The 26,503-nt window shown below is 44.1% G+C and overlaps 2 protein-coding genes across 2 annotated transcripts; both read left to right on the forward strand.

The window, feature by feature from the left end:
- The first annotated feature begins 375 nt into the window (after positions 1–375).
- kcnj9 (potassium inwardly rectifying channel subfamily J member 9) lies at positions 376–8,757 on the forward strand. Its single transcript, XM_086128921.1, has 8 exons — positions 376–605; positions 1,714–2,102; positions 2,172–2,385; positions 5,417–5,618; positions 5,830–6,022; positions 6,264–6,461; positions 7,342–7,472; positions 7,710–8,757. The coding sequence occupies exons 2-8, from the start codon at positions 1,817–1,819 to the stop codon at positions 7,971–7,973; spliced, it is 1,488 nt and encodes a 495-aa protein (XP_085985047.1). The 5' UTR covers positions 376–605; positions 1,714–1,816; the 3' UTR covers positions 7,974–8,757.
- A 2,301-nt stretch (positions 8,758–11,058) lies between these two features.
- On the forward strand, positions 11,059–25,957 carry jcadb (junctional cadherin 5 associated b). The gene is made up of 4 exons (XM_086130194.1): positions 11,059–11,179; positions 15,006–15,419; positions 16,827–20,543; positions 21,026–25,957. Exons 2-4 carry the CDS (start codon positions 15,085–15,087, stop codon positions 21,033–21,035), a joined length of 4,062 nt encoding a protein of 1,353 aa, XP_085986320.1. The 5' UTR covers positions 11,059–11,179; positions 15,006–15,084; the 3' UTR covers positions 21,036–25,957.
- The last annotated feature ends 546 nt before the right edge of the window (positions 25,958–26,503 follow it).

Raw genomic sequence — 26,503 nt, forward strand, 5'->3', positions numbered from 1 at the left:
CTCCAGCTTCGACGAACAGTCTAGTATTTTAGCGCCCACTGCTGATTCGGAGTGTGTATGACACGAGCAAATAGGTGCAATTAGAATATAGTATATTACTTTTTGAATATAAATGGAATATATTGAGAGTATTTGGTGTGTCCTATTTTTTCTTGTATTGGTGTTCCTCATGCTGTGTCTCGTGAGTGTCAGTGTATACCGTAAATTTACACACAGCTTTTTTTTTTAACTTAAAGCACATAGTTTTGAACACGTAAATGGGTCAGATGCACATTATTCTAAAGTAATAATGCCAAAGGATGCAATTACAGCACCATTCATCAAGGAAATGCAAGGCTTGGTGAGAGGGGCTGGGCTGACGACACCTGCCCGCCTCCATCGCATCCACGCACAGCGGAAGACTCCCCCACTTCACAGCCACAGCGACACGCTAGCCTCGGAAAGGCGGACGCGCAAGGTCCATTTTCGGGGTTGAGGGATTTTCTTTTGTCCTCTCGGTCCCGGAGGATCCACCGGATCGATGGCGAATATGGACGGACGCGTCGAACCACCGTTCCACACGACGAATACTCATCTTCTTCGGCAAATGAGGTTAAAGTAATCAGGTGCGATATTTCGTTATTTGAATGTACAGCCACTTTTGTTGACCAAATGCGCACCGTTGCTTGGGTCCACAAACCTTGTTCACAGATTGTATCAAATTTGTGATCGTGCGTCATTGTGATTTTCCCCATCAGTTTCACGATGGACGCACGCCAAAAGGAATCATTCGATTTATGCAAATAGACTCGTTATTATTTGTAATAATAATAAAATATCTTTTTTTTAAACGACAGGCCTGCTGCTCGCATTATGCAAGACACCTGAGACGGCCTGCTGTGATAGCAATGCACAAATAGCACACACGCACATAAACTATTAGTCTCTCTCTCTCTCTCGCTCTCACACACACGCACACGCGCGCGCGCAAACACAAACGCACGCACTGACACACACGCTCACACAATTCAAAACATGCAAAATATGCTGACCACAATGGGTTATGCAAATGCAACCCCCAATACAGAACAATTTCGAATTCTGTTTAAAAAAAAGGTTGGCCTCAAAAATCAACCAAAATTTGCACTTCCAACTGGCATTATGTGTGACTTCAGAAAATTGCATGGAATGGAAGCACAGCAGAGTACCAGACATGGCGAAAAGTGTCATGATAAGCACAAAATGGGAAAACAATTCTTAAATGTTATAATACAAACACGAATACACTTGGTGCGGGATGTAGATTTTTTCCCCCCTCCACTTCTTAAAAAATGGCAAGCAGTTTTTGTCATCTATAGTTAGCATTATAACCTTTGTATGTCTTTCCCATATCACCAGAACACATCTCAAAAGAGTTTAACGCTCAGCACTTCAGTACTAAATTTTTCTCAGTCTTAGTACATGTTTTTAGTTTAGTTTAGTTCAAGCATAGTCAATATATTTAGAAGGAAATCACAAAAATGAAATACAGGTATTTATTCTTTCAAAATCTTGAAGTCTTTAACCATGGAAAAACAATGGTGCGGATGCAAAGAATTATTTGGCCTTGGCGGAGGTCTATTGTCACCTGAGTAGTTTTGCTCATACTGTAGATGTATTTGTTTTGAGATGGACAAATCAGTCATTGTGACACCACAATAGTCTGACTTGCTTGTTTTCCTTCTCATGTTTCAGCAAACAAATGGTAGTACAACAAATATCCAGTGGACAGAGTTCGCCAAAGTGACATTTCAATAACACGCACGCACACACACACGCACAGACACACAGTCAAGTGATGGCTGTGGAGAACTCTGTCCTGACCCCGCGTCCGGACTCACTCTCACTGCCGGTGGACCACAAGCCGGAAGGGGGGCAGGAGGCGGTCACCGAGGCCCCGATGACCCCTGCGGACGGCCGTGGTGTCTTCAACGTGTCCGAGGAGCTGGGTCACGTGGTCACCACCGAAGCGGTCAAGGTGAACCGGTCGTTCCAATCAAAGATGGCCGAGCGGGAGGCCACAGTCAATCAGACCAGGAAGAAAACCCAAGGGCCAGAGAAGGAGAGAGGGCGATTTGGATGGGGTGAGTGATTTCATGGTGATAGTGTGAAGACAATCTATGATGCCGTTTGTCTTGATATTTTTGCACCAGCTCGCACTCGCCGCAAGAGGCAGCGCTACGTGGAGAAGAACGGCCGCTGCAACGTGCAGCACGGCAACATGCGGGAGACGTACCGCTATCTGACCGATATTTTCACCACTCTGGTGGACCTCAACTGGCGCTGCTCACTTTTCGTCTTTGTCATGGCGTACGCCGTCACGTGGCTCTTCTTCGGCGCCATCTGGTACCTCATCGCCTACTGCAGGTTAGTGTTGCCCTTGATCCATTTGTTTCATTGACATTCCTCACAAGGTTTCAATGTATTTTTTTTTTATTCATTCATTTTAGTTTAAAAAAACAATTCTTATGTTTAAGATACTGAGATTGGCTGGTGACAAGTCATCTGAAACAGGCTTCAGCGATAGCGCTATACAAAATGTATGGATGGAAGGATGTTTAAATTGACCATCGGATGTTTAAAATTGAGAATTTGCATGATAAAAATTTAAATTGTCAATTCAAAATGAGCCCGTATACTTTTAAAACTGAAATTCTGTTTAAAATAATACTTTTTACGTTTAAAATGAAACATTTAAAAAATATGTTGTCCATTAACATTACTTTAATATGTTTCAAATATTTTTTTTTGTTATTCAAAATTAAACCTTGTATGATGAAAATTACATGCATTTTTATCAAGAAAATTCCGTTTAAAATGAAAATCTTTGCACTTAAATGAAAATTGACAAAGTTAAAAATGATAGCATATGTAATAATGTTTAATTAAGATGAAAATATTTATGTATTAAAAGAAATAATCACATTCAAAAATTGTTTTACTTTTTGTAATGACCATATTTATAATCACCGCGATATTAAAATGTGATATTTGAAATGACCATTTTTACATTGAGAACATCCATCCATCCATCCATTTTCCGAACCGCTCGATCCTCACTAGGGTCGCGGGGGGTGCTGGAGCCTATCCCAGCCATCTCCGGGCAGTAGGCGGGGGACACCCTGAATCAGTTGCCAGCCAATCGCAGGGCACACAGAGACGAACAACCATCCACGCCCACACTCACACCTATGGAGAATTTAGAGCGTCCAATCAGCCTGACATGCATGTTTTTGGAATGTGGGAGGAAACCGGAGCACCCGGAGAAAACCCACGCAGGCCCGGGGAGAACATGCAAACTCCACACAGGGAGGCCGGAGCTGGAATCGAACCCGGTACCTCTGCACTGTGAAGCCGACGTGCTAACCACTGGACTACCGGGCCGCCCACATTGAGAACATTTTTGTTTAAAATCAAACTTCGGTGATTCTCAATTATATATTTAACTTTTTTTTAAATTCCTACATTTGAAATTTTCGTGTTCCATTCATTCATAACTGCACTGCATCATAGTGAAAGGTGTATGCAATATTTTGACTCATCTCATTTACCTAAACAATGTGGCAAACCTGCTCTTTAGTTATGATACAATGCTATAAATAACCCAAAATTAATATCACTTTACTTATGACACCTTGCCAACAATATTTATAACGTTTTATTTTCTGCTGCCGTGTTCAAAATGCGAATCGGCACACCATTTATCTTCAACACAATTAGGTAATTATTTAGCGAGCATTAGCAGCGGCGTACGTCAAGCAAAGCTGCTCTGTACTCGTCTGGTGCCGTCTTGTTTATCGCCAAACACGACTAATGGAGCGCCCAATCTGACACTTGGCGCGACATCAATACAACACAAGTGCATATATATTAATTGAACCATCACGCGGGCTGCGTCGCCTTCTCTGAACCGCCCAGCGACAAGGCCTCCGATGGGTTTCTGCTGCAAAGGCTGAAAAGAAAAAGAAGAAGCAGTCGCCGCATAATGGCCACATGGCACTTTCTGCAGAATGCGGCTCTCAAATTAGCTAAGGGGTTAACCTCGTAAAATCCTGACCTTATCGTATCAATGGATCACCAATGCCAGCTGCAGCACAGAGCTGCTACCTTTGCGCTTCTTTGCTATCGATGGCGTTTCATATAAAAGACACGGATGCTATAAATGAACACCACTTTAATGGATTATCTTCCTCGGTTTTTAAGAGACATTAGCTCCTGTCACACAAAGTGTTTTGTCCCAGTGGTGTTGCCTTATGACGACAGAATGGCTACAGACACGTTTAAATCATGTTAGCAGAAGTGTGTGTCCATCTCATGCTGTTAGCATTCTTTTACGCTGTGTGTTCGAAAAGACACAAAAGCTCTGTTGACTTTAGATCAGGAGCTGCGAAAAGCTTCACTTGTGGGCAGGTTAAGTTTGAGTTTGATGTTCATGAATGGTACAAGCACAGAATGGTTAATGGGGGACCCGGGCCATCGTTAATGTTGCGCCTTGGCCAGTTCTCACGTCACTGTTCTGTGTGAAGTATAGCTTTATAGAATGGTGGCGGATAAAGCAAACCAGCTAACCAACTAATTTTCCAACATTTGAGGTCCGGGTACCTTTGTAAATCCCGTTGATACTACCCGTCAAAATCGTATCTTTCTGTTTTCGCGACTCAGTGTGAAAGGTACTGACACAGAAGGGTGGGGTTGAATTTCTGTCATTGTGGTCTTAAAGTTTTATGTGTCTCACTGTGCTACAGTATTTTAGAAACTTGCCTTGGGACTACGGCTGATAATTAGCATTTACGCTAAATCCGGCACATTTACACTGTTTATTGTCATGTTGATAATGTGCACTGTAACAATAAACAAATAAACAGATACATAAATAAATAAGGGCGGCCCTGTAGTCCAGTGGTTAGCACGTCGGCTTCACAGTGCAGAGGTACCGGGTTCAATTCCAGCTCCGGCCTCCCTGTGTGGAGTTTGCATGTTCTCCCCGGGCCTGCGTGGGTTTTCTCCGGGTGCTCCGGTTTCCTCCCACATTCCAAAAACATGCATGGCAGGCTGATTGGACGCTCTAAATTGTCCCTGGGTGTGAGTGTGGCCGTGAATGGTTGTTCGTCTCTGTGTGCCCTGCGATTGGCTGGCAACTGATTCAGGGTGTCCCCACCTACTGCCCGAAGACGGCTGGGATAGGCTCCAGCACCCCCCGCGACCCTAGCGAGGTTCGGAAAATGGATGGATGGATAAATAAATAAATTTAGTATGCCAATTTTCTAGTTTCTGAGGTGTGTCAATAAAACCAATCTGTCATTTATACAAATTGACATTGCAGTTGTGTGTCATCCATACATTTCAAATCAGCCTTTTTGAATTGGATTTGGCCGTTTGCTGCCATTATCATCCTCAGGGGCGATCTGGACCACCTTGAGGACGAGACGTGGACACCGTGTGTCAACAATGTCAATGGCTTCATTTCGGCCTTCCTCTTCTCCATCGAGACGGAGACCACCATTGGCTACGGCCACCGCGTCATCACTGACCAGTGTCCCGTCGGCACCATGCTGCTGTTGCTGCAGGCCATTCTGGGCTCAATGGTCAACGCTTTTATGGTAGATATTGCATCTTAATGTAGAGTAGATGTACCGTCATTCAGGTTGGTGTTATTTTGGAGTGATTTCAAATAGTTTTAGTGTGGCTGACCAATATCAAATTTTTTCACAATTGTAATTGTCAAGCTGTAGGAAGTCTGCCTAGCAACAAGCACCCAATCAAAGTCTGACTTGACCAGGTGATGAAAACTAGCATGTGGTGTCGGTGCAGGTGGGCTGCATGTTCGTGAAGATCTCACAGCCCAACAAGCGGGCCGAGACGCTGGTGTTTTCCAAGAATGCCGTCATTTCTCTGCGGGACGACAAGCTGTGCCTGATGTTCCGGGTGGGCGACCTGCGCAGCTCACACATTGTAGGCGCCAACATGCGGGCCAAGCTCATCAAATCCAAGCAGACGCACGAGGGTAAGACTGCCAACCAATGTTTCCTTCAATTTTCCTGAGCATTTCTTGGACCACAGTGAGCAACATCAGATATGCACATGGCGACCAAAGCAGTCTCATACGTGTCCAAAATCTGTGATTAAAAAAAAAAAAGTGGATTGTGTTGGTCTTTTAGGACATTATGAAATCAATTCTTGTTTGTCATAATGCTGTGGCGAGCTGTGTATTTCACACTTTTACCTTCTGCGTCCCTTCTTTGAAGGCGAGTTCATCCCCTTGGACCAAACGGACATAAGCGTGGGCTTCGAGACAGGCGACGACCGCCTCTTCCTGGTGTCGCCGCTGGTAATCTCACATGAGATCGACGCCCGCTCTCCTTTCTGGGACATGTCACATGCGCAGCTGGAGAAGGAGGACTTTGAGATTGTGGTTATCCTGGAAGGAATGGTGGAGGCAACAGGTGAGATCATGAAAGAAATTTCAACCTTCTTATTTTGTGAAGAGGCACGGTGGAAAAGTGTTTGGCCAGTCTGCCTCACAGCTCTGAGGCTTGAGGGCTCAAATCTCTGCTTATTTGGTTATTTGTAACATAACTGTAAAATATCCCACCATCCATTTTCAATCCGCTTATCCTCACGAGGGTTGTGGGCGTGGTGGAGCATATCCCAGCTGTTTTTTGGCAGTAGGCGGTGTACATCCTGAACTGGTTGCCAGCCAATCGCAGGGCAGACATACACAAACAACCCTCCGTGTTCACAAATCACACCTTTGGACAATTTGGAGTGTTCCATTAACCTGCCATGCATGTTTTTGGAATGTGGGAGGAAACCGGAGTACCCGGAGAAAACCCACCCATGCACTGGGAGTACATGCAAACTCCACACAGGAAGTTCCGGAGCCGGAATCGAACCCTGCACCTCTGCACTGTGAGACTGACGCGCTAACCAGTCGACCACCGGACTGCCCCAATTGTTCTTTCATCCAGTAACATACATAATAAAAAAAGTATTGTGGTCATTTTAATTCAAAGTGGTATAAAAACTGCACAAGATGTGGCTTAGCAAAGCTCTTTATATTATTGCCTTGTGGCAAAATGGCCCCAGAGGAGGATGATAAAAGTTTCGAGCTATTCTTTGACGCTACGGGGGTGAAGTTGGCTATTGATTTCCTTGCTCAGCAACTTCCGACGAAGGTTTTTCAGTCGTAACTCTGCCGCAGAGAATTATCATAAAAGGGGCTCATCGTTCATCACCCGTTGCATCACTCAAATTCTTCTGTCTTGGTTTGCGGCGCAAAGCGATTCTGAGTAACGCATGTGATGTCCGCTGCCTGTGTGCAAGGCATGACCTGCCAAGCCCGGAGCTCCTACTTGGCTGAGGAGGTGCAATGGGGGCACCGCTTCAGTCCCATGATGTCGCTGGCTGAAGGCTTCTTCGATGTTGACTACGGTGCTTTCCATCACACCTTTGAGGTAACGTCTCACCTGGTTATGATTTAATATTGTTCTAATTGTAATGACAACCATCCGACTCATATATAGTGTCAGATGGCTTACTGTAATGTGTCAGAAGGGCTACTGTAATTCCTGACATAGACACCAAAAAAAAAAAAAGTGATGACTCTTGCGGTGACGATGTTTTACACCTTTGAATCTAAGTCATTTCATTGATGATGTAAAACTAATTGGAACCCTTTCATCCCACTCCAGGTGGACACGCCCTCCTGTTCGGCACGAGAGCTCTCATTGGCTGCCGCTAGGCTGGACGCTCACCTCTACTGGTCCATATCCAGCCGGCTAGACGAGGAGCCCACCCTTGCCCAGCAGGCCGCCAAGGAGCCGCAGGCGGCGCCGCCCGACAGCAGCAAAGACGAGGCGCCCACCTTCATCGTCGGCGAGATGACCGACAACAGCGTTCCACCGCCGGAGCTCGGCGAGCCAAACGGCAGCATCCAGTCAGCGTGCGAGGCTTAGATGACAGAATGTGCACAAAGACATTCGGACGATTTGTTTAGATCTCCACAAGAAGACATTTTGTTTCTTTTTGTCTCTCTAGATATCATACATGGACTTTTCTCTTTTTAAGAGGCCTTTTATCACGGTTTCAATGAGGCAGGATATTGTACATTGGCAGATTTGCTCACGTTTGATTAGCCTGTAGATAGTTTAGGAAGTGTTTGCACATGTTAAAAAGAATTGAACATTAACGCCTATGCTCTAGCAAGAGCACTGTTCTCTGTGTGATGTCACACAGGCGATGGTGGTCCTTTTATTAATCAGGGGAAAACCAAATATGTAATTAAGTGAATTTGCTTTGCAATGCTAGCATTTTCCCAGGCTACTGTAGGGCGCTGTTTGTTCAAGACATTCCTAACACCGCGGGACATCAGTTGAACACATAAGGCTGTTTCTGGTGTCATAGATGATGCAGGGATATTTTTTTTCTTTGGTGTCAGCCATGGGCGTATTCAGATTCTTTTAAGGGGTGCTTGGATTGGTCATTTTAGTGTGATACAGTGGCCATTATGGGACAAAAACGTTTGTAACTATAAATGCTGACTTCTTTTTTTTTTGAGGCACGTTATGATGAAATTTGTGATTGACCTTGGGGAGGAACTCACAGCACAAGTCACACCCTAACTTCCTGCTACCCGCTGCTGTCTATAAACGTGGTGTTTTTACTTGATGCTTTTAATAACAACAGGAGTCTATATCATATACTAATATGTCACTTCGAATAAAGTCTACTCCAGAGTAACTGCCTTCTTGAATATATCTGTCAAGATTGATGTTGGTGCCAGACAGGAGAAGTCAGCAGATTGGGTTACTAGGCAGAATCACAGCTAGCGCAGTACTTCAATTTGACCGCTAGAGGAAGACAAATATCCCCAACGCTGGAATCTGATCTTGGCTGCCACGCGGCCTTATTGGTGCTGTTTTTAGGAGATGGGGAACCATCAGCTGTCTCCTAGGCAACCAGGGCTGGGGACAAGAGAGTGTGGAGCTGTGTGTGTATATCTATGTAAGTGTGTGTGCGTGTTTGGAAGCAGACGTCCAAAAGGGCTCATGGACTAAGGGGAGGTCATTAAGAAGTCATGTTTGATGAGATGTGGTGGCATTGTTTTTCACCACAGTGACCTTCACATGCAAAGTGACCTTGACATCGACATAGAGCCATGGAGGGGTGACTTCAAAAAAAGACAATAGCAGTCATCTGTGACCCATTCAGTCCCAAAATAGAACAGGAGGAGGCAAAGCGGGTGACTTCGAGGTTTACGAGGGTCTAAGTCTACAGTCACAGTGATATAAAATCTTTGCCCTCTCTTGTTCAAATGCCAGGTTGATGTGATATAAAAATGACACCAATTTAAATTATTTTCAAACTCTTCCCACTATTAACATTATCTGTACAACTCAGTTCTGAAAACATTTTTTTTATTTTTATAGAGGGCAGATTCAAATCAAACAACTGAGATGATGAGGTTGCACAAACGTGGACACACTCTCATACCTGCGGAATTGGCTTTGTATAGAGTTAACCAATCACATTCAAACTCATTTTAAATAGAAATCGGCAAACAAGTGGCACTCTCCTGGCTGCCAAATGAGTTCTGTGCATCTTTTTAATCTTAACACAAGAAGACAAGACGCAATCTGCACTCATCAAGAAAGGGTGAATCCTGCACATACAGGTAAGTCATCCTGGCAAGGGGACTCCCCCATCTGCGGCCCCCTCATAAGGTTTCTCAAAATTTCCCCAGATGGGATTTTTTGGAGTTTTTTTTCTTGCTCTTCTGGGGGTTAATATCAGAGGATATCATTTATATTTGTCGACTGTGGGCATGTGAATCCCTTTGAGAGTTCTCCGTGATTAAAGGCTACATAAATTAATTTGACTTGATTATTTCCCCTTTTTTTGTAAGACTGTTGAGGATTTTAAAAAGTCACTTGTGTGACGTTTATAACAGCAAGGTGTGAGTTCACAATTTGGCATTTTTGTGGTTTACTTTTTCTGCGTGGGTTAATGTCTTTTTGACACTGCTTCTCTCTCACATCTGGTTTATGATAGTAAAATTTTTTGGGTTTAGATTATTATGTTATTGTTATGAATATTATGAAAACCTGATGTGCCAATGAATAAAAAAGTGGGCAAATTCAGAATATGCGCACACACACACACACACACACACACACACATACACACAAATAGAAAGATCTTGAAAGGCATCTCTGATTCAAGAAAAAAATGTAAAAACTTGTTGAGCAGTGTCATTAAACTTTTAAGTTGGCTGCTCCAACCACATTGGACATCGAGCGTGGCAAGTTACAGCAGTGTTTTCAAAACTTTATGAGGCCTACTTGGAACAAGGTTCTGTTAGGTACTGAACTGATGAAGTCTTCTGGGACGAGAGGTGAAACGTCTTCTACGACAACCGGATGAGTCCAGTTGCGATCGATTAAATGCCATGAGATTGGAATGACCTGGTTGAATGGAAAGACTCACAAGCATGTTGCTGTGTGAAATTGGCTCTGGGGTTCCATTGTCATGACAATTGTCAATGCAAATACTTGGAGCGAAGTTTCACCGCATGCGCCCCTACTACGTATGGCGTTAAAAAAAGCTTAACAATTTCTCATTGCCCAGCTGCCAAGAATGTCTTCTTCCTTTTGAAATTGACTTGTGAGAATTCACTGATAAGAACGCTGGAATTCAGCCAAAATGGCCGCTTCCACCAAAATGGCCGACTTCCTGTTGAATTTTGGACATAGCTACTTCAGTTTTTCAAGCGTCCTGACATTCTTGACGTGTCCACCTAATTTCATGACATCACTCACAGGGGCGAATAGCGGAAAACTTTGGAAGGGACCTTCCAAAAAGCAGACGGTAGTGCTCGAATCCAAACAATACTCTTGTTTTAGAAAGCAAAGTTGAAAAGAGAGTTTGGAAGGAATCATTTGTGCAAGCAGCGAGTGAAGAGGAGCGGCAGCCCACCCCACCTTCACCCCCCCAGCCTTCCTCCCTCCCTGCGTGTGTCTCGGGGAGCCCATGCAGTCCAAGGCAGCCAGCAACCGGCGCGTCCTTCCCGCCTACCAATCGGCATGCTCGGCTCGGGATCCGCGCTCTGTGAGCAAGCCGAACCGCAGCGAGCGGCCACGCACGCACGCACGCATCTCGCCAGGTATGTGTCAACACGAAAACGACATTTTCATTTCTTTCATGTATGCGTTCTTCCAGAGCAACGTGCAGCCCATCGCCGGCTGCATGGTTTCTAGGGAGGGGTTGCTATGCATGCTTGTGCGCGTGTGAACGCGCGTGAGCGTCGGTAAACACTCCCAGTTTAGCGCATCTGCAACTTGCGCGTTTTGGCTTTAATTCTTATGATTCCTCTCCTCATTATTTTTGGTGGTGGTTTTTTTTCCTCCTCCCGTTCGCGGGGCGGGGTTGGGTCGCAGCATGGCCGCATGTGCAAGTTGAAGTGCAGGTGCATGCAGCTGTCTCCAGGCAGGTATGATGATAGGGCTCATGATGTTGCCATATTGCGGTGTCCCCCTCCCATAGCATAGCATAGTAGCATATAGCATGGTATGGCATGCAGCCGTGAGGCGTGGTGCACGTTAACCATATATTATTGAAGGCTCTTTGCTATGATACATGTTTCACCTGCATGATTCATTCATGGCAGGAGGATGAGCAGGCATTCACGAACTGAGAGTGTGTGTGCATATGTGATGGTGTGTGGGTTGCTAGGTAAAGATCCAGGTACACTCCCCATGCTGTGATACATGTGTATGTACATTATTTGGGACATGTGGAGTGTTAATTTATGCACATCAGAAGTGAACCTTATGTGAGCTCCTGCGTGAACAACTTTGAGATAGTGGCAAATGTTAACATGTACACACTTTTAGTCTGAATAAGTTTGCACATGCTTTTTTTTCTTTCTTTCTTTTTTATCCGCCCTTGTGGAAGCAAACAGCAATACCTTGGCTGTTGCTATGCAAATTTGAGGGACTTTGAAGTCATGACCTTGTGTAAGTTGACTGGTGGTGCATTCAATGAGCCTCACGCCCCAAAAGTAGTCATGCACTTAATAAAAAGTCAAGTGGTGGTGTATTCATTGCCCCTCGGTTCCAAGAATAAGTCATATGGTGAATTTACTTGCTGTCGAGCATATACTGAATCAGTGCATTCGCTCCCCCGCAGTTACAGTGAGTAAGTTGAATGGCCCTCTTATTGTACCACATCGAGTTGTATCATATTTTATCACAATGTGATTGAATTGAATTGAAATGAATTGAATTTGAATTGAATTGAATTGAATACAACTTTATTGTCAAATTGAATACAACTTTATGTGATGTAACTGATCATATCCCATCCAATCATGGCTTCATATTACATCATATCGTAATGGACCATATTGTCATACCGTAAATGGTATCTTATCGTCAGGTATCATGTAGCATTGTATCACATCATATCACATCATATTGTACTTGTATCACATTTCAGTGCATCTATTGCTATATATATCCATCCATTTTCCGAACCGCTTGATCCTCACTAGAGTCGCGGGGGGTGCTGGAGCCTATCCCAGCCGTCTTCGGGCAGTAGGCGGGGGACACCCTGAATCAGTTGCCAGCCAATCGCATCTATTGCTATAATCTATTGTAATTTAACACATCATATCCAAGCATATGTATCGTATGTACGGTGTTGTGTTGTATTGTATCGTGTCATATCATAACCTATCGTACTATATCATGCTGTATGCTGTCGTATCATAATATATCTTATCCCATCATATGTCATCATACATGATATCATGATCTATTGTAATGTATTCCACCCTATACAAAACTGTACTGTATCTTATTGCCTCCCATCATATCATATTGCAATATATCATAATTTGTCATATTGGATTATGCCATACCGTATCATACACTCTTGAAACATTTGGGCAAAAAAAGAACTCAATATTGGTCAAAAAGGGATGTACACCACATTTGGGGTAGGTCATTTAACCCCCAAAAGTTGGGTCAAATGAGTAATCCACTTTGAGGTGTAAAGGACGATTAAAAATTTATATATCACATGTTTTAACATGAACAACACGGATCGCATCGCTGAAATCAACAAGTGGTTGGTCGGTGCAGCAAGTCAGCTGTGGTGCTCGAGCCTCTGGAAATGATTTGGAACCGGAAGCACGGAAACTTACTAATATGGAAATCTATGACAAATGTAACAAAAGAACTATTGCTAGGAAGACCCATCTGATAAAGCATTCGTTAATACAGGCTGACAAACAGACGAGGACGGAGTAAGTGACCAAGCATGTGCTTCTAACTACGGCTCCAAGCAATGCTTAAAGTCACATTTAAACATTCTTAACTGCCATGAAAGTGTAAAAAGGGGTGAGGAGAAATGCTTTTCATTCATTTTATGTTTGTTTTTCTCTAAATGGAGCGTCAACAGAAAAAATACACATAAAGTCCCCCCCAAAAGACAAAACACTCATACAATCTATGCTTTGCTAAAGTCCAAGGTTTATGCGTTTTTATGGCTGATATTTCCCTAAATTGTATGACAGCAGCGTCTGATGCTTCTAGTGCAGTTTGTACATGTAAAGAATCGCTTCAATGCGGAGTGAACTGCAAAGTCTCCTCAGATTTTCCAAAATGCAATCTTGCTAAAGTTAAAAAAAAAATCATAATAGTAGTAATGTTCAGGTCACCTTGAAGGAGCTTATATCAATTTGTCATTTTTATGACATCATGACTCATCGTTGAAGTGAAAGTCCGAAGAAAAGGACCAAAATGTTCATACTCTATATATAAATTGAAGAAAATGTCAAAACAGGATAATACGTGAGAAGATTCTATCTATCCATCCATTTTATAATCTGCTTTATCCTCATGAGGGTCGCGGGTCCGAGCTGTCTTCGGGCAGTAGGCAGGGGACACCCTAAACTGGTTCCCAGCCAGTCGCAGAAAGATTTTAGGAATGTCTCGAGTCATTAATTATCAAAATTGGGTTCATATTGTGATCATCCAATTCATCCAATACATCCAATCAGGCTTTTTGAGAATGTTTTTTTTTAAGTGTGATGGCCTAGTACCCAATTGTTACCTAATTATATATCATCTTGTAATTTATTTTAATAGTGTGTTGATGTGTTGAAATGTAGCATGGAAGCAATCGCATCAAATCACACAGTATTGCCTTTCATCACATGGTATAAATGTAGTGTATCAAAATGTCGTATGACGCATCCCAAGAATTTGTAGCCTATTGCACAGTATCTCATCGCATTTAATATAGTGTATAGCAATATCTCATAATATATTGCAACAAACAGCCCGGTGGTCCAGTGGTTAGCGCGTCGACCTCACAGTACAGCTCAATTCCAGCTCCGGCTTCCCTGTGTGGAGTTTGCATGTTCTCCCCAGGCCGGCGTGGGTTTTCTCCGGGTACTCCGGTTTCCTCCCACATTCCAAAAATATGCATGGCAGGCTGATTGAACACTCTAAATTGTCCCAAGGTTTGAGTGTGAGTGCGGATGCGGTTGTTCGTCTCTGTGTGCCTGGCGATTGGCTGGCAACCGGTTCATCAGGGTGTCCACCGCCTACGGCCCGAAGACGGCTGGGATAGGCTCCAGCACCCCCCGCGACCCGTGTGAGGATAAGTGGATCGGAAAATGGATGGATGGATATTGCAACAAATCCCAAAGTATCATTTCGTATCGTGTCGCAGTCACGTTGTCGCAAATATCGCCATGTATCGAATTGTCACATCACGCATCACATGAAGTCTCATTGGAATGCACCGCATCACGTTGCACGTGTCATATCATATTGTATGGACATGAATCGTATCAGAATGAATCACGTCTGAATTTAAATTGATTGTGTCACACGGTGTCGTGGTTCATGTAGGCTGGTGGCGGAATAATGTGTTATACCGTTATTTCTGTTTTTGTTTTGGGGTCCCTTCCCCCAAAGTGATGGCCTCTGCTGAGCAGCGCAGCGCCTAAGGCAAATACCGACCTTCGCGCCCCCCGTCCTGTACACGTGAGCCGCCATGTACAGTGTGGAGGACCTGCTCATCTCGCACGGATACAAGCTACCCAGGAGCGGCCCGCCGTCGGCCACAGCTTATGACAAACGGCCTGCCGACTGCCAGCGTGAGCTCCTGCTGGACAACCGGGCGGGCCGGGCTACGGCGGTGGCAACGCTCAACGGCTATGAGGCGGAGCGTGGCGGGGCCTCGGCGGGCGGCAGCGGCTTATACAGCAGCAGGCCGGCGCCCCTCAAGGGCTATATGGACAATGAGGGCGACAGGAGGAGGAAGGAGGCCTTCCTCGGTATCCTAGGTGACGCTCAGGCTTTGGGTGATTCTCTGGCTACAGACAGCGGGTGAGTGCTTCTCCCCACTTTAAAAAAAATTTTTTTTTTTACACCTTTCCCTTTCCTTTCGTCAGCATGCAAAAGCTGCACTGCAGGTCCCCCCAACTCCCACCGCGCACCCGCCTTCCTGCAGCAGCACAGCTGACATATCTCAGGCCGGCCTTCTGACAAAAGCTTGATGCATTTGTGTGCGCAGAGCTAGCATCAACCCGGTTGGTGACAGATGAAAACAATAGCAGAGTGAAAATGGAGGTCGGGGGGTGAATTGAATTTGTGTCAAGGCACAGCACAGTGTCACTCCATTGTAAACACTGGCACACCGAATCCCATCCAGCACGTGCTCTGTGATGTCAGCATGTTGCTGGGCAAGTGTGCGCGGCTCCCCCCTCAGCCATACACTAGCATATGCTGCTCGTGACTCACACACGCACGTACAGCGTGGGTCACACATGGCATGTTCATTCATTTGTCGCAGTTATTTGACACGTGTTGAATAGTTTTTAATAGATAGTGATAAAAAAAACACCTCTAATAATAATTAACCCTTTGTAGAAAACATTAAAGTGCTCGGGTATTCAATAGTTTAATCCTAGAAATATTTTAATGTATGGCAATATATTGTGATATATCACAATGTATCGTATCATGATCTATCGTATCAAAACATATCGGATCATATTGCATCGAATTGTAATCAATGACGCCGCTTCACACTCCCTTATATGCATATTCTTGATTTCTTTTTTTTGTTGTTTCTGCAGCTGTAACAGAGCAGAACAGAACAGTTAACATAAAATAACAAAATAAGAACTGCTTCAAACAACAAGGTGTATGCAGGGATAGAGGTTATGGTGGATCCAAATGTTTGTGATAGAGCCTTATTTTTCAACGACAGCCCTTTAAGTAAAGGTCAGCACAATTAAAAATGCAGTTCATATTGCACAAACATCACAATTTGCGTCATTAAGGGATGGCGGAGCAGTAGCTGACCTCAACACTTTGTTGGAAAAGCCATTGCATGCACACACACACACACACACACGCACGCGCACAAACACATGCACACACACGCATGGTATAATAAGTCTCTCATGTAAAGCAAATCAATGTGTGGTAGAAAGCTATCAGTTACATGTTAGCGTATTGACTGGGTTTGATTTATCTGACGATTATTTTCGACATGATGATGAGGGAAGAATATTCCGATAACAGTTCATTCTGCCCCATCCATAGATTTCGATTAGGCTGACAAGAATGGTTAGGGGGATAATGTCAACATTTGAAATTCCCAGCAACAAAGGCGTAAGAGGCCAGGCGGTGACTGTGCACTAAAAGGGAATAGCCTGCAGATTCGATGAATGCTTCAAGAAGAACTCTTACTAAAATGGAGGTTTTTTTCTTTTTGTTTCCTTGCAGTTTCTATGATGTCCCAAGTTTGACCTACTCCGAGCCACTAAGCCACGATGAGAGGGATATTTCTTACTGGCGGAGACGAGGACAAGACTTTAGCATTCTCCTAGACTATGCTGATGGCAGGGAGCTAAGGGCCTCTGCTGGAGCATGGAGACCACAGGCCCTTATAGCGGCCGAGGAACTCAGGGCGGAGAGGCAAGCGCAGCAACTGTGGGAGGAAATTTCCTGGCTGCGGGACCAAGACGCGCCCGGTCAGCTGAGGGTGACTGGGGAGCGTAAGTGTCAGAGCCTTGGCACTGAGGAGTGGAGGCCCGCTGTGGGCCTGGGCAGGCAGTTGTCTGATGGGGACGGGGAAAGGTGGGCTTTAGAGCAGTATCACCTGAGGACGCCTGAAGGATTTTTTCACCCGAGAACAAAAGCTAAATCTCAGTCTCTCCCAAGAGTTTTGTCACCTGATGGAATAAACAGCAGAGAGCTTATTCCATCCAGACCAAGCCAACCAGATCGACCGCAAAGGCTAAGCAGCACTCTTTTCTCCGGGCCCTATAGTCGGTATATTTATAGCAGCGCGATTGGCAAGGACCGGTGGGGCAGGAATGCTGGGCCAAGCAGTCATGTTGCACTTTTACCAAAGCCTAGGTTCAGTAGGCCTTTGAAGCCGCCATCGTATGAGATTCACCAGCAAATTAGGGGTAGCGCAGAAATGCTTGCGATAGACCAGGGTCTCAAGCTAAAAGACAGGCCTATCTTTTATTCTAGGGGCGGGGAGCTGCGGCATGACTATTTTGCACAACACTCACTCTCTGGAATGGAGCCCCCAGGCTACATCCCGCCCCCGTCTTATAAAAGAGTCCTACCCCCAAGAGCTGTGTCAATCAATCGTAACGAAATGCTAAACCTGCGGTGGCGCTCAGATTCCCTGCAGCCCAGCTCAGACCCCGGGAGATGGCTAACACGTCACATGGGTGATTCATGGCTGGAACACTATGGAGATCGTGGGGCGTCCTATCGAAAACAGATACCCTCTGGACACAAAGAGCAACTGAGTCAAGTTCGTCAAGTACCAGCTGAAGACACAAGAGCAAATCAAATCTCAGGAGGGTCCGGTGGAAATTCTCTGACCGACTCAGACAAGATCCGGAACATTAACAAAGAGAATCCATCCGCTAAGAATTTAGGACAATCTACATGTGATAGTGCCTTTCCTCCCCAACAGGGGCAATCTCTCAATGCTGGTCGCAAGACGACCCTAACTGAAAATGATAGCAGTACTCGATGGAGCAACAGGGGATTGAACAAAAAAAGTGACAGTGTAGGTCCTGAACAAAATCGTAGTCAGTTTTTCCCTTCGTCTATTCTGGGTAAACCACCACCACCCCCGTGCAAGCCGTCCGAACAGGTTGTCTCTGAAACTGTACCAGAAGTAAAGAAAGTCGAACAGCCCGAACAACCGGAGAAAGATAAGTCCAAGAACCTCAAAAAGAGACTCAGCGAGACCATCTTTTGTTTGGTTTCTGTTCCGGTCACCCCGCAGTTAACTGGTACAACCCGTGATCAGAATAACAATAATGAGAAGTCACCAGACCCAGCCGATAGTCCCAGTGACAACAAAACAGGCCATTTAACGAACCAAAGTCTCCAAAGCACATCTTCAGCCGAGGCAGAGTTGCAAGCATTAACTGGTAGCATTGCGAGCAGCAAGACGAGTAGCCGAGCAAGCAGCAAAATGTTCAAAAAGTTGCCCTGCAGACCCCCTAAAATCAACCATTACAAAGAGCTGAAATTGTCAGGATCTTGGCCCGCAAACCAATACCGTGACCAGGAGACGCAAACTAGCCCTGAGGCCGAAAAACCTGACCCTGAAAACAAGGAAGCACAAGAGGACCCTATTCCTGCTGCCACCGAAGCCCCTGCAAATAGTGGCGGTGTGGGGGGAACTACCTTCACTTTCCCTATCAAGGGAGTGAAGAGTCTAAAACTTTCAAGCAACAGCGCCTTCTCCCTGACCACTACTTTCTCCAACCAGCTGAACAAGAGCACAGCTCAGCAGCCAGCAGTGCCGCCCTCAGGAAATGTGGAGAGCAAACCAGCAGCGAACAGCGGGCAGGAGGTGTTCAAGGTTCCAGAGTTCCTGCTGAAACCGATCGTCAGCCAGCGACCATGGGATGCAGTCAAAGAGCTTGAGGCAATCCAAAAAGAAGTCCAGGATCAACAGCAGCATCAGAAACAGAGCAACAAACAGCCGAGCGTTGACAAGTGCATCGAAGACCTCAACGAGGCCTACAAAGATATCTTGGAGCTCGGCGCTGCCAGCAATAAAGTCCCAGATGGGTCCGTTGAAATCCCTGAGCGTATCAAAATCCGGCTGACGTCCCAGCCTCTCAACAAACCCAGCAGCCTTAGGCGCAGTGCAGTCAGCTGGTCTGTCGATCCCGAATACAGGGAAGTCAAGAGCGCCTTCTCGAGGCCTGCCACAAAGTCGGTCACATTCAGCAAACAGCTAAGGGAAGAACTTCCTGTGCCCCCTCGGGAGTCAGGCTTTCGAGAATACAGGGTTGTCCCTCATCTTCCACGTCGACGTAGCACCGACGGTAGGACCGTGAAACTGGACCTCCCGGACGAACCCATTGAGACGCCACTGTGCGACTTCAGCCCAATGACCAAAAGTGCAGCGGCGGAGGTGCCATGGGCGGACCGACAACCCATGCAGGACGCCTCCACGCTCACGAGCCCTCCTGACTATGAAGACATATGCCAGACTCTGCGGCACTCTCGGGATTCAAACGATCCTAATGACCCGGTGGGTCCTCAAGATCTCGATTCAGAGGAGGAGTGTCCTATTTGCAAAAGAGAGCTGGAGAACCAATTGAGACAGGGCCCGCTGCCTCCTCTCCATGAGGAGAACAGCTCGGATAGCTCGGTCAATCCAAATGGAAGTCCACCACAGCGTGCTGCAGTTGAAAGTCCAGCTGAGAATGCGAGGAAAATAGAACTGCAGAACTCAAGTCCCGACCAGACGGGGTTTGATACGAACACGAATGCAGGGAAAAAGGATTCATCAACACAAGACAATTTGGGAGAGGTTGCAGAAACTGTAGATGGATCTACAGATGAGCTAGCAGACTCAGAGGAACTGAGTCAAACTGAGTTGGTGAAGTCAGCACAGAAAGAAATCACCAAGGAGGAAACGGCCGAATGTGTCAATGCTGACTCTGGACAAGGGCGAGGGGGACAAACCGACATGGCTTCAGATGACAAGCAGGAGCAAGAGAGGAAGCCAGTTGCGCTCGCGGAACATAGACTTGTTCTATGGACCCATCCAGGGCGAGATCACACCGGGTTGCCAGAGTTCCCACCAGAGAGACTGCCACTTTCAGTCGTGCCAAAGCTCGACCGCAGGCTGTCTCTGAGCTTGGAAGGGGAGCGGCGGGGCAATGCGCCACCTGACCGATTTGAAGCTCTGCAGAATAAGCTAGCCATTTCTCCTGGCCAAGGGGCCGTGGAACGCCTGGGCAGGATGCGGGAGGTGGACGTGATGTATCGCGTGAGACGCCTCAGCATCAGGAGCACTGACTCTGGGGAAGGAGACGGGGAGGGCAAGGACTCCCGGGATCCCTCCGGTGCTTTGCAGAGAGGTGGGGAGAGCAAAGATGAAGAAGTGGCTGGATCCTGCCAGTTGTTGGACGAAAGTGCGAGGCACGGTCACAAGTCTACTTTCAGGTAAGATAAGGACATTAGAAATAAAGTTTGGAGTTGTGTCACGAGTTGTGGTGTAGTGGTTCAGTCGCCTGATTTTGGTCCAGGGAGCATGGGTTCAATTCCCACTCAGTGGGAATAATTACCTACTGTATATGTGTCCTGTGAAGTGGACGATCCCAAATAACAGCGTATCATGATGCTTTATGACACTAATGTTTTTTCAGATTTCAAAATTAACTTACTTCAAGCTCTAGGACATTAGACATCGATGTACAGGAGGTCCTCAATTTTGCACTTTTGTTGTAAACTGAGGACCCCCTGTATATTTTGGGAGCGGCTGAATCCGGATACTCTCTGATACCCTGATACTCCACAGTCTTGAGTGAATAGAATCTCACCCCAAAATTTCACACACCAATTTTTCTTTTGGATTTTTTTTACCCCCCCCCCCCCCAAAACATAGTGTGGTGACTGAGGTAACGACTCCTCTTCTTACACCGTAGAACGCTGTGATAGCTGGAGACAGCGCCGATGGCGTGGAAAAAGACGGCGTCCATCGTGCCCCCCATCTCAAGGTTTTAGCGCTCCACACAACACTGTGAACTGGCTGCCTAATTTAGAATGCCTTCATCTCTTGACACTGAAATGGCCTTCTTGTCCGACGAGAGCATTGTGTAAACACCCTCACCCTCGGCTTGACTTCTAAGAGTGCTGTTCCACTGCCAAAAGGGAGGTGCCCCCCCCCCCACACACACACTACCCAACCCAGCCTACCCCCAATAACCAACTTCTTCAACCTCCCCCCCGTCTTCTCCCGATGCTTTTCTCATTGGCAGACATTATGCAACTCATCCATGCATACGACGACAGTGAATACACTCGAGAATCTGCGCATTACGAATGTAAGCATTAATTTGAGGGTCTTGCTATTATTTGCTGTACCAAAATAAAGTCACTACTGCAGCGGTGGCGCCACCGCTCATTGCGACTGTGTTTGGCTCGAGAACTGTTTTTGATTTCCTGTCATGGCTCGGCCTTTTTTTACCTCTGTGACATTATGCCCTCGCCAACCCACCCCTCTCCACCCGCCCCCCAGTTGGTAAGCTAATCACATGATCGCCCGCTCAGTCCATGGCATGCCGGTTGCTTTGCTCTTAAGTGAAGTCTGCCTGGATCCGTGCAGCTCCCGCCGCGCAGGTACCTTCAGGAAGCAATAAAGATTGACAGCAACTCTATCACAACAATGATAAAAAGATCAAATAGAACACATTAAAAAAAAAAAGGAAGCGAGATAGAGCAATATTGTTATACAAATAAGCTGAGTGGTGTCGTGGAGCTACCTGTCGGAAGCGTTGTCTTGTGATCATTCTACAGGGACATTGGTGTCAGGGTATTTAGGCTGCTGCTTTACATCATCATATAGATGTACATCATCTATGTACAGCGCTTGACATGTTCATTAGACCACCGCCACCTATTGGATGAGTGGAGTTGACTTATTCGATTTTTGTGGTTGAAGTCATCAAGCTTTGCTTTCAGCTCTGCCTACACTCCATTATAAAAACTCAATTCTTAGCATTTAAAAAAAATAAATCTGCCTAGTTTACAAGATTCCGATTAGCCAAAATCTGTAGGTGACATTTGTTTGTAAGCAACCCCGGAAATGACACGCATGCCCCGGAAATGATGGCTTCAAAACAAAATGGCTGACTTTCTGTGTCTTTTCGGGTATGGCTTCTTGAGACTTTTTTGTTGGTCGACACGTGATAGAGATTAGTATTAAATATGTAGCTAAGGGAAACTGATTTGCGGGGCTGAATTTTCAAATTACTCCAGAGGTTGCTATCAAATGGAAATTTCCACCAAAATGAATGAAGAAAAATGACAGACTTCCTGGGTCTTTCAGGCATGGCTACGTTTTTTGGGTTTACTTGTGAAAGACATTGGTATTAAATGATAACTGATTTTGTGGGTTGGAGCGGGGCTTAAAATAGTTCAGGAGTTGCTATCAAACTGATCAAAATGATCTTAAAATGGCCACTATAGACCAAAGTGGCAGACTTTCTGTTATTGAGGCGAGGCTAATTGTGATTTTTTTTTCTCTTGATAGACATTGCTATTAAATTTCCCACGGCGAAAGGAAACTGGCTTGAGGGGAGGTGGGGGGAAAGCTCATTTTCAAGGAAGTCCAGGGCCCGCGACCTAAACTTTTTACTAAAATGGCCACTCTCAACCAAAATGGCAGATTTCATGTGTGTTTTCAGGTATAGTTTTGTAATGCTTTTTTGTGGGTCTACTCATGGTACACATTGCTTTTAAATTCAATGTTGCTAAGGGAAACTTGCTCCTGCCAGATGTCATTTTTGACTAAAATGGCCTCTTTAAACATAAATGATAGGCTTTATGTGTGTTTTCAGGAATGGCTTCCTGAGACTTTTTGTCAATCTAGTCATGATAGACAGAGTTGTTACATTTCATTCCGGAAATTGGCTTTGGGGGCTCAATTTTCAAGATATTACAGGCAAAGAAATGTAATGATGACCAATGCTCTTCATTCGGTGGTGGTCTAATGCATTTGTTAAGCATTGCATAATCATACATTTCACGAATATTTATTTTTCCTATCATCAGCTTTCTAATGTGTTTGCATAGTGTACAAAAAAATTAATATATACAAAGTATATATATTTTAAATATTTTAAGAGGTATTTTGTATTTTCGCCTTCAAGTTTTTTTTCTCCACCCGTGTGTCTGTAGATTATAAACATACAGAGCGTCCCTAATTTTGTAGTGTGCTAATGGAAAAGTTTTGTTTGGTGGCGTTTGTCGCGTCGTCTCCGCCGTGTTTTGTTAGTGTCGCGTTGTCGTCGTCTCGTCTTCCAGCTTGCACTCGCCCGGCTCATCTGCTGGTGATCCCGTGGGGAAAAAAACCCCCCCATAAATGGTTTCTTGGTTTTGGAAACTCGTGTGAAGGCTGAGAGAGTAGCAAACATTCTGCTGCTAATGTGCACAATATCTCTGTCCAATGAAATACAAGTGTCCCCCAAAAACATCACGTCCAGTCACTTCACTTGTTTTCCGCATAATATTTAAAATCATTCTTAATATTTGTGCTTTGCTCTCAGCATTCACACGTGATTTCCAGGGGGGTATCGCAATTCTTGGGTGGTTGTACTTGAATGCTACAATGCAATGCTGCAACTAAAACACAAATGCGCAAAAATATCTTTGAATTTTCAATAAATACAGGGTTTTTAGATAAGACTTTTTAAATAGAGAATGGAAAAAAAGACTCTTTAAAAAAATAGCATAGCAGTAGTCGTGTTTGAAAAGTTGTGTGTGTTTTGCATTATCCAGCATTGCATTGTAACAAGTCAACAACGAATGTGCGCAAATTATTTGTCATGAATGAACATAATTGTTATGTAGCCTTTTTACTCTTGTAGCATTTTAGCGGTTGTGTCTCAGCATTTCTTGTAAATTTTCGACGTCGCCTTATTATAAAACATACAAATAAGGAAAAGGGCCACATAGAATTTTTTTTTTTGTGGTGAAGTCATAATTATTCAAGAAAAAAAGTTGCATATTTTTGAGAATGAAGTTGTGAAATTTTTCTCTAAAATAAAAAAAACATTCTTCTCGAAATTGTCATTTTTATCCGGAAGTGCACTCTTTTCTTCCTCGCAAGATGACATTTTTTTTCTTGAAATTATACGACTGCTCTTAAAACTTAAAAAATAAAGATGTATGCCTTTATTCTTTGGAAATATTCAGATTTTGTCTTGAAGACAAATGGCTCCAAAATGTGACGTTTTTTTTCCTGTCCCCAAAATAAACAATGTTTTCCTGAAAGTATAGGACATTTTTCTTGAAAATACACAACTTTTTGATCTTGAAAATGGAAATATATATTTTCAAATATAAGCAATTTCTCTCGAACTATATTACTTTGTTCTTGAGAAAAGTCGTGTTTTTTCTCGCATTTTTTTTCACCTTAAAAACACTATATAGCCTTTTTGTCAAAAATACTATACAAGATTTCTTCAATCATTACGAAGTGAAGACTTAGTTTTTTTCTCATGAAAATCTACAAGTATTTTAAAATGATCAAGTTATCCAAATAATATAAGATGTCTTCTTGAAAATATACTCCTTTTTCTCAAGAAGACATTTTTTTTAATTGAACTACAGTTTGTGCTTCAGAACAATATTTGGCTTTTTTTTTCTTGGATGTATCCAATTTGTTGAAAATCTACAACTTTCTTAACTTTTTTCTAAAAATATACTGTATACATTTTTCCCAAAAATATTTTTGCTTTATTCTTGAAGGCAAAATACTTTTTATTTCTTAAAACTAAACAATGTTTTGTAATGTCTGACATAGTCTTGAAAATATCATTTTTTTTCTTGAAAATATTAGACTTTTGTAAATCTCAAAACTACGATCATTTTACTAAAATATGACTCTTCTCAAAAATGCACAACTTTTTTTTTGAAAACATGAAAACTCTTAAAATACGGTAAACAACTTTTTTCCCCCTCAAAAATACATGAGTTCATTATTTCACTTGTGAAATTCCAACTTGAAAGTCACAATGCAATCATTTCTTTTTTGGAGTGTGGCCCAAATATTCCTTGTCAAAAACAAGCATTGCATTCCACTGCAGCCAAATATCTTCTCCAAGTCCACGCAACACTGTAGTCACAGGTCATTTGGCAGTTTTACTTGTGAGCGATGGGCCCACCAGCCGGGGGCGCTGTAGCAAAACGAGCATAGTTTGCGTTGTTTTTTTTTTGTTGTTTTTTTTTGTCGAACGAGCGAGCCACTCGTTCTCTTGAAAGTTACGCAAACTATCCCGGACCACAGGAACAGCCCCCATGATTGGCATGTGAGCGCTACTTGAACGTCAAAACAATAAAAGAGTCTCGTTGGACTTTTTTTTTTTTTCTACGACAGGTTGATGTGCAACGTGAGCAGTGATTATGCACACTTGTAATATTTTCTATTTTCATAAGAGATTTAAGTGCTTTTTTCTACATCTTTTTTTTCTTCCTTGCATGGAGTGCAAGTGAGCGGGATGAGAGGGGGTGGGGGGGAACAAATGTTTTCTTTTTCAGTATAGTATATTTGCATTTGGTACTCTCTCGGTAGTAAAAATGACATTTAAAAAAGGATTTAAAAAAAACAAGGCGATGACAGGCAAAACATGTGGGTGTTTCGTAGGTTAATTTACGAGACTATGCCAAGTATTTAAAAGCTATTTTTAGAGTAAATTGAAAGAAAAAACGTGGAAGAGAAGTCCTTCATTGTTTCCTTTCGACATGCCTTTGATCTTTGTATCTACATATAGCAGGAAAATCCATAGAGTCATGATGATTGTGCTACTGTTGTATGATACTGCAGTCCCATTCGCAAATAAACTCTTTGCATGAAACTGCCTCTTTTCTCATCAATCGGGCTTTGATGTGGGCGAACTGCTTTTCACAGGCCTAGAGCAGACCGTGCCAAAGAACACCAAAGTAAAATGTTGGGGATGTCATCACATAACATCCAAAATCTTCTTTTTTTTTTTTAAACATCTTTATTTTTTCCCCCTCTTAAGATATACCGACCTCCCCCCACTATCTTTTCTTGTAAATATCAATTTTTTAGAAAACTAAATTAAAAAAAGAAAGTTTTTTTTCTGGAAAATATGCACATGCCTCCTTTTCTTTCACATTTTTTCCGATTCTGTCCAAACTCATCGCTCAGGGGAACAATTCCCTTCTTTTTTTTTTCTTTGTTGACGCTTTTGTCCGCCACATTAGACCAATTAGCAGGTCTGAACTGTCCAGCCAGGTCCACTCAGATGACGGCGTCCCGCCGCGCCACACTCGAGTGCCATCACAGTGTTAGACAAGTTGGCACATTTTGCTGGCGTGAATGAGTTGGTGGTGGCGGCCACGCTTGAAGTGCAGCCATCTTCTCTCTCCTCTCAAAT

This window comes from Hippocampus guttulatus, chromosome 14 (genome assembly GCF_054856545.1).
Source record: "Hippocampus guttulatus isolate MCC_2025c chromosome 14, RoL_Hgut_1.0, whole genome shotgun sequence".
Lineage (NCBI taxonomy): Eukaryota > Metazoa > Chordata > Actinopteri > Syngnathiformes > Syngnathidae > Hippocampus > Hippocampus guttulatus.

Excerpts from the sequence above, each read along its gene's own strand:
- jcadb (XM_086130194.1), top strand. The coding sequence starts at position 15,085 with ATGTACAGTGTGGAGGACCTGCTCATCTCGCACGGATACAAGCTACCC. Across the intron at positions 15,420-16,826 it reads TCTCTGGCTACAGACAGCGG|TTTCTATGATGTCCCAAGTT; the intron begins GTGAGTGCTTCT and ends GTTTCCTTGCAG.
- kcnj9 (XM_086128921.1), top strand. The coding sequence starts at position 1,817 with ATGGCTGTGGAGAACTCTGTCCTGACCCCGCGTCCGGACTCACTCTCA. Across the intron at positions 6,023-6,263 it reads ATCCAAGCAGACGCACGAGG|GCGAGTTCATCCCCTTGGAC; the intron begins GTAAGACTGCCA and ends CCTTCTTTGAAG. Across the intron at positions 6,462-7,341 it reads AGGAATGGTGGAGGCAACAG|GCATGACCTGCCAAGCCCGG; the intron begins GTGAGATCATGA and ends CCTGTGTGCAAG.